Genomic DNA, 7,848 nt, shown 5'->3' on the forward strand with positions numbered 1-7,848 from the left:
AATTGGCTGTTGTTTGGTCAAAAATGCGTGAAAATCTAAGTTAGCACTGAAGCCCACATGTACAACATTCCTGACGACCCACTGACAAGATACGAAATATATTTATGGCACAAAGATCTATTCGTATTTAAATGTTGGTGTCTTTCTGAAGACACTGTCCCCAAGCTTGCAAAAACTGGCTAGTTTTTTCAAGTTTTAATCCATTTCCATCCTCTCCATCCTTGGCTGCAAACAACAAAGAATTGCGTCAGTGCACCTCAGTGGTTATTATTTTGTGGTTTTCATCTTTGATGCAAGGATGTCTTTTAGTGTTTTGAAGTTTGACTAAAAGAGCCTGTACAACATTCCTGACGACCCACTGACAAGATACGAAATATATTTATGGCACAAAGATCTATTCGTATTTAAATGTTGGTGTCTTTCTGAAGACACTGTCCCCAAGCTTGCAAAAACTGGCTAGTTTTTTCAAGTTTTAATCCATTTCCATCCTCTCCATCCTTGGCTGCAAACAACAAAGAATTGCTTCAATGTACTTCAATGGTCATTGGCAGCAAAAATACGAAATTATTTTGTGGTTTTCATCGATGCAAGGACGTCTTTTAGTGTTTTGAAGCTTGACTAAAACAGCCTGACACCGCCCCTTTGAACTCTCCATTGTCAGGGTGCGAACCTGACTATTTTGATTGTGGGTGCAGGATAATAATCTGTAGCCTTCACCTCTCACCAATATGTCCCGAGATCCTGAGATCCCAAGACCCTGAGATCCCGATCTCCAAACATGGGCTTGTGCAACCATTGATAACTAGTGATCTTTCCTCTGCTCTAACAGTTTCTGTTGCTTCAGTTTTCTGGTGAACAAAAACCGACTTTCCATTAAGTTTTGGCTCATCTGACTTAACTTGAGGTTCTCTAAATTTAAAGTAGTGCTAAATTAATCGACACTTTAATAAAGTTGGCGACAACCTTTTTTTTATTATTATCATTTTCTCGTGCAGAACACATGTAGAAAGAAGAAGACACCTATGAAGGTTTGCAAACCAGATGAAAGCACTTCTGAGGAAGTTTCAAGCACCCCAGCTCACCCGAAGAAAAGAAAGATAGGTGGACATAAGAATGTCAAAGAAGAAAGTAAAATAGAAAGGAAAAAGAAAACAGAAAATAATTCAACTTTAAAGATGGACGGTAAAAGCAAAAATGGAACAAAAACAGTTAAAACACCTGTCGGGAAATCAGTGAACTCTTCTACCGAAAAGAACAGTTGTAGTAAACAAAAGGAATCTAAGAAACGGGATGAATCCGTGGAAAAGAAAAACAAAGACTTGGGTAAAGTGAAACGTTTGAGCAAGATACCCAAAGGAAAGATGGGTTGTAGCAGCGAGAGTGCAAATGCTTCAAATGATGATGCAATTGGCAAGAAAAATGGCAAGAAAAGTAAACGACCATTGCGGAAAAGAAAGAAAATTGATTACTCCTTATGTGATGAGGAACATGAAACTGATGAGGCTGAGCGTTGGAGTGGGTTATCAAGTTCCAGTGAGAGTGAAGAATGTGAAGAAACTAGCAGTGGAAGGGAAAACTTGAATAATAGAGGCAAAACAGCTTTGGGTGGGAGTCAAATGTCGACAGAAAGTGACAGCAAAACACCTACTGGGAGTGTCACTCCTTCATTTATTGATCTGTTGGATGATGACAGTGATTTTGAGGTTACTAGCAAACCTTTGGTTCGGAAGCTACCACCTGCTAAGTCAGCGCCAGGAAAGAGGAAGCCGATAAAGATTGTCAGTTCTGATGAGTCAAGTGATAGTGTACAGTGTGTTGGAGATTTGCACGGTCTGAAAGGTAAACTTGAATAAGACCTACATGTAATGTGGTTGAGACCAAGTTGCTTGAAAATCAATGAAAGGAGATTCACATTATTAAAAATTAGTTGATATACTGTATGGAGTTGATTATGAAACTTTTTGTTTTTTTTGTTTTTTGTTTTTGTTTTAGCCCTGACCATGCACAAACCACAAACGACAGTTAATCCAACTTTGATTAATTTTTTTTCACAACTCAGCTGCGAACTGAGGACAAGAGATTGTGCATGGTCACGGTCAAGTTAGTATGAAGTGCAACAGAACTGTTCTTGCCTTTGAAGTTTTTTTGGGGTTTCATAACCAGTCCATTTACAAGAACTACAGTATGTAACAACAGAACCAGGTTGTTGATCAGAAATTAGGCCAAACACTGGCCAAAAAACAAAATCAAACAGAGCTTCTTAAATGTAAATAGAACCATTTTATCTTCATTCCAAAGGGAGGACAAAGGTTTAGTCCAAAGATTGTTCATCGTTGATAAGGACCAGAGTGCGAGCTACTTACTGTACAGATCCCATAGTGGTGAAAATAAGTGGCGTGATTATGAGGGGAACAGTGACAATATCCCAACAATAGGTTTGAGGAGTAAAAACAAAAACAGTGCCTCTGCGTGCTGTGCTCCCTACAAAAAGATGAGGATTTGCTTTCTCCCGAGTGTCTCTTAAAATGCTGAAAGTTACAAAGATCTGAGACAATTTAACCGCAGTTGGCTACATGTATATAGTGTCCTAGCATTTTGTTACAGAGTAGCCAATAAAAATAATTATTACCCTTTGAACTTGTGGTCAAACGGTGTGGACAAGTTGCATGAGCAATTTCTCCATGTACTGAGTTACAGACTGCAGTGATGAGGATGACGTCTAATTCTAACCTCACGGGTTGCCATAATTATTGTTGTGCCCAAGTGAAGAAATGTTCTGCTTTGTTTTATTTCAAATAGATTCCAACTGGTGGGCTGAAGTGTATATACCAGTTGAAAAAAAGTGGATTTGTAAGTTTGTCTTAATTTTACCGTACGGTTATCTCTCTTGCATGGAATGGCATTGTAATGCCCCTAACTTTATTTTTCCTTAAAACTCGTACTAATTGCAAATTACGGTGTGTATTGTTAAATTTCATGAAAAGTGATCTTTCTGACTCTCTCCTTTTTTAACACAGCACTTGTCTACATGTACTTTTATTTTTACCACTTTTTCTCACATACATTTACCTGCATGCATTGTTTTATACATGGACATTTTGTACCTGTACTCCCAACTGGCCTTGGACATAACCCAAATGAATTTGCAACAGTATTGTTTTTTGGGGTGCAGGGATGGCACAGTGGTGAGAGCACTCGCCTCCCACTAATGTGGCCCAGGTTCGATACCTCGACTCAGTGTCATATGTGGGTTGAGTTTGTTGGTTTTCTACTCTGCACCGAGAGGTTTTCCGCGGGTACTTCAGTTTCCCCTCTCCTCAATAACCAACATTTGACTTGTTGTGTTAATTGTTAATTTCACTTTACAGTGTCCCCAATTAGTGCTCTTTCGCTAAATCTACTAGTAGACACTTAAATAAAGTTCCTTTATTAAGGAGATGATTTCACCTCCTGCCATACCCAGCTCCATCGTCAAGAGTCCTCATCCATAACTGTACAATGAAGGCATAATAATGTATTTGCCTTATGAAGAACAACAAGAAGGACATACTTAGGAAACCCTTTTGTGGATTTTGTGGAGTTAATTGCTCAAAGATTTCCAGTGAATAGCATTTTGATCTTTCTCACTTAGGTGTTCATCTGGAGTCTTCGAGTATTAACCACCCTGAACTGTGTGAGGAACAGGCCACCCAACCTCTGTCCTATGTGATTTCGTTTGATAACAGTGAGTTTGGTGGTTATTTGTATTTTCCAATATGTTGCCATGTTTTCATAAGGTGTGGAAATCAAGTTAAGTCAAGTCAATTTGTATTTTAACTCACACAAACATTATTATTTATATAGCGAAGTAATATTAAGACAATTTCAAGAACCTAACAACAACGTAATCAAAGAATACATTTAAAATACAACAATTGCGCGAAAGTTTGGGACACCTAAAGAGTTCAGGAAACTAATCGAGTGGGTGACCCAATATAAAATAAAATTTTTATTAGGAATACAGAACTGAAACAATAATTTACAGTAGTATAAAGAGTATTACTTCGTGAACAAACTGCAACATGTAAATACCTACCCGCTAACTTCCAATGCATGATGCATTCGGATTATTGTAAGTTGGCAAAACATCTGGATGAAGGTAATGACACGGTTACAACTTAACATGTTCCCTACATTCTTGTGTGGCTGTGATTGTTCATGAAAACAACATTCTTTTGTATTATTCTTATTCTACAGTATCGCGGTGCTGTTTTGTTTAAGGCATATCATTTATGACGGCTTTGAAAAAAGCATTTTGAAAGCATGTGAAATGAAAAAAAAATCAACTCATGGTGGGTGTAGTTTGCACAGGTAACTTTTCAGGAAAAGGGGATGCATTTCCATCAAAGTATTTGTTGTTTTTTATAATCACTTTACAGTACATGACGTTGTAACCTAGGTTTTTCATTGACTAAAATAATCCTCAAGTCGTTCTATCAATTGCCCCGTCACCCGCATTGATGGAAATACCTTTTCAATCTCTTTAAAGATGGGGTTAAGAGCATGCAAAATGTAGTGTCTGTATAAGGATTTCAATGTCAGATAATTTATTGGGCTATAACATGGAAACTAGTAGTAATCTCGGATTACTGCAGTGCTTTCGACAGTCGCTTTGGAAGTAAAAAAAATTATGTTCCTTTCCAAAAATCAGCGTGTTGTGTGCAAATCAATCACGAGGTGCGCAATCGTCATTTGCGCTTATGACGTTTCAAAACTGAGATGCGCATAAACATATGACGTAATTCAGAGTTTGCGCTGAAAAAGCAGACGAGCGAAAACCGAGAATTTGCCAAAGCTCACCCTATGCACAGGATACCCAAGACTGGAAATTACATTCTCCTAATGTCGAACGCAATAAGCACAAACTTCAAACAGTGAACAAAACATAGAACCAAGCATTGTCTTCAACAATAAGATGTCACTCTATCTTTCATTCTTAGAAAATTGCATCAAAGATGTGACTAACAGGTATGCGTCTTCATGGATGTCCAAAACAAGAAAGCTACGCATTGATTCTGACTGGTGGGAAGATACTCTTCTGCCTTACAAGTCTAAAAATAAGGTTGGTCCACACTGTCTGACAGTGTGATGCACATGTGCAGCTGCATGGCCGAGTGCTAAATCGTATTATTATTATTTTTTTTTTAATGTAGTGGTCCTTTGTTCAAATTAATGATTCCCTGATACTTTAATCCTGGACAAAAGTGGATTGAAGTCTTTCTCATGGCTAACGCTTTGGGACCACGACCTCGAAAGACGGCGACACAGTACCTGCCCCTACCCCCACAATAACCTTGCCCAAGAAGGAGCCATGGATGCGTTCCCCAGTACAGTCACAATTGAGTCGAGTTTAAAGAATACCCGTTCCCGCGAAAATCAGTTGTCATGTCCCTAAAATAAAAACATGGCAGAAGCAGTCACGCGTGACATGGCTTCTTCTGATTGGTTCTGATCGGCGTCCATTTGTTTGTTTCACCCACAAAGTGTAGCTAAGAGTAAATCCATTTGTGACTGTGCTGGGGCAAGACCGCAAAGTGATAGATGAACACTTTAGTCTAATTCACTCTTGCCTAGCCATTTTTTTTTCTCAGCTACAGACAAGCAAAAGGAAAAAAAAAAATTGTCCAGGATTATAGCTGCAGTTGTTCAGCCATCTGTAAAATAAAGTACGGCTAATATCACCGTAACTAATTGTTACATTAAATCCCAACCTATGAATTAATTTTTTCCCTGTTCTCGATCACAGAAAATGGATGAAATGGAAGATTCTCATCTTGAAGGTAGGCACTCTGTCTTTTACACGCAGTTAAATTTCTTCGACCTAAAAACACGATGTGAATTTATTTGAACTAAAGTATGTTATTTTCATTGTCAACACAGACAAGCTTCTTGAAAAACCCCTGCCTAAAAGCATAACGGAATTTAAAAATCATCCATTGTAAGTAACCAAATATGCATTTGTTTTAAGTTGTCTACGATTGTGTTTTTGTTTTTGTTTTGTTTTGTTTTGTTTTTTTTTTGTTACGGGCATGCACTTTCCTAATTCTTTAAAACGTTTCAGACAATTTTAAGAGTCTTCAATTATTCTATATTTCAAAGGAAAGAGTGTAAAGGTGCAGTATTTACGTAGCTCACACTTTTTTAAAATTCTTGTTTGGAAAACTTGTTAAAAGGCCAGCATTTCAGAATTACGGATTGCGTAGCTTTACAGTGGTCTTTTTTGGGGCACGGGGTTAGCTGCCCCACTCATAAAGTCGAAAAAAATGTCAAAAGAGGGAAATTTCCCGGGAGCCGGCATCTTGAATAATTGTGACATGTTACGGTTGACAAAGGCAGTAAAGATCAAACGTGACACAATTATTCAAGACGGCTGCGCCCATCAATTTGAAAATGAAGCTAAGGGATTCTAACATTACTTTTTTTATATTAATACTTAAACAAAAGGTTTATTGTTCACATTCCTTTCTCTGGTTGACTTACCGGTGATTCTTCAGTAAGAGTGGATGTTGTCTTTACAACACTAATTTACGTTTTTTAGATGACGTTCTCGATCACTTCTGTTGTGTTGCTGTCGAAGTAATCTCCGCAGGTTTAAGCTTGCAAACTGTGCCTTTGGAATCGTGAATTCAATATGACAAGTAAAATGTCGCTTTGGCTACCTCAACCCAACTTGTTATTCTCGAAATGAATTACTTTAATGTAGGTTCATGAGGCAATCCAAGTCGTTGGTTTTTCACTTATTTGTGGGCAGCTTCTGCAAATACCGGAGCAGAAATTACGTAAAACAAAAAAAACAAAAGTCAAAAAAACAAAACAACTCCAAATAAAGACTAATCCCAAGTGACCAAAAACTCAATGCTTCCCGGTACCTGCAGAAAGACCCTATTTGTGACATTCACTAGCTCATTGGCGAAAGGGAGTTGACTAACACTTGTCTTGTTTCTTTTTCAGATATGTGCTAAAGAGGCATCTACTGAAGTTTGAAGGTGTGCAAAGTTGTTGATTATGTGCATTCAGTTATTTCCCTATTTACAATAATTGTACTTGTGCCCATGCTAGAAGGGCTGGGCTTTCCCATGAATTGCTCGGGTGGGTGGTACTGTATTTGGTAAATTTGATTCATATTACAAGAGACCTTTGTCTTTCTCCACATTGCAGGTATATACCCAGAAACGGCTGCCATACTTGGTTACTGTCGCGGCGAGGCCATCTATTCAAGGGATTGTGTCCACCTGGTAAGTTCAAGTTGTGCTTTTACTTACTTGTAAACCGTTCTTAAGTAATCTATTTTGTACTGAAAAAAATGTCATGCTTATTGCTATAGCTTAGTGGCAGAGCATCCGAACTAAATGTAATAATCGGAAGGGTGGTTCCTGCACCTCCTACAAAGGAGCATTCAGAATTTTTCCAAGTATCGAGAGTCATCATCGTTAAATAAATCTCTCCATTTATTATTTTGTTGCGAAGCTGTCGTTTCTTCCTTTGTGGGTGACGTAACTTGGTGGTGAGAAAATGTGAAAATCCTTGAATACATGTAAATGTTAAACTCATTACCGACAGATGAGCTTGGGAACTGGTGCTTTCAAAGGTTAGCGTGGTGCCAACTTCGATGTGCAGAAAGGAAGTTCTCAAGGCAACCCTGGAAGTAGGAAACCCCCTCCCCCCCCAAGTACTTACCAAAGGACTGCTGTACCAAGAGGGAGGGAGTGGAGGGTGCATGAATCTGCAAAGATTCGCTTGAAAATGCAGCAATAAATGATCCGGAAAGATCAGCTGAATGAATGGCACATGAAAGCGAGAAGCTACAAG

At 38.4% G+C, this 7,848-nt stretch overlaps 1 protein-coding gene across 1 annotated transcript in view; it reads left to right on the forward strand.

The window, feature by feature from the left end:
- The window catches only part of LOC138058285 (DNA repair protein complementing XP-C cells homolog), a 48,918-nt gene that overhangs the window by 23,937 nt on the left and 17,133 nt on the right, over window positions 1-7,848 (forward strand). Inside the window, exons 11-18 of the mRNA XM_068904201.1 lie at window positions 996-1,839; window positions 2,800-2,850; window positions 3,632-3,724; window positions 4,980-5,101; window positions 5,786-5,819; window positions 5,920-5,977; window positions 6,991-7,025; window positions 7,198-7,274. Of these exons, the coding sequence (XP_068760302.1) occupies window positions 996-1,839; window positions 2,800-2,850; window positions 3,632-3,724; window positions 4,980-5,101; window positions 5,786-5,819; window positions 5,920-5,977; window positions 6,991-7,025; window positions 7,198-7,274 (1,314 nt within the window). The remainder of the gene's footprint in view (window positions 1-995; window positions 1,840-2,799; window positions 2,851-3,631; window positions 3,725-4,979; window positions 5,102-5,785; window positions 5,820-5,919; window positions 5,978-6,990; window positions 7,026-7,197; window positions 7,275-7,848) is intronic.

Source organism: Montipora capricornis, chromosome 7 (genome assembly GCF_036669925.1).
Source record: "Montipora capricornis isolate CH-2021 chromosome 7, ASM3666992v2, whole genome shotgun sequence".
NCBI lineage: Eukaryota > Metazoa > Cnidaria > Anthozoa > Scleractinia > Acroporidae > Montipora > Montipora capricornis.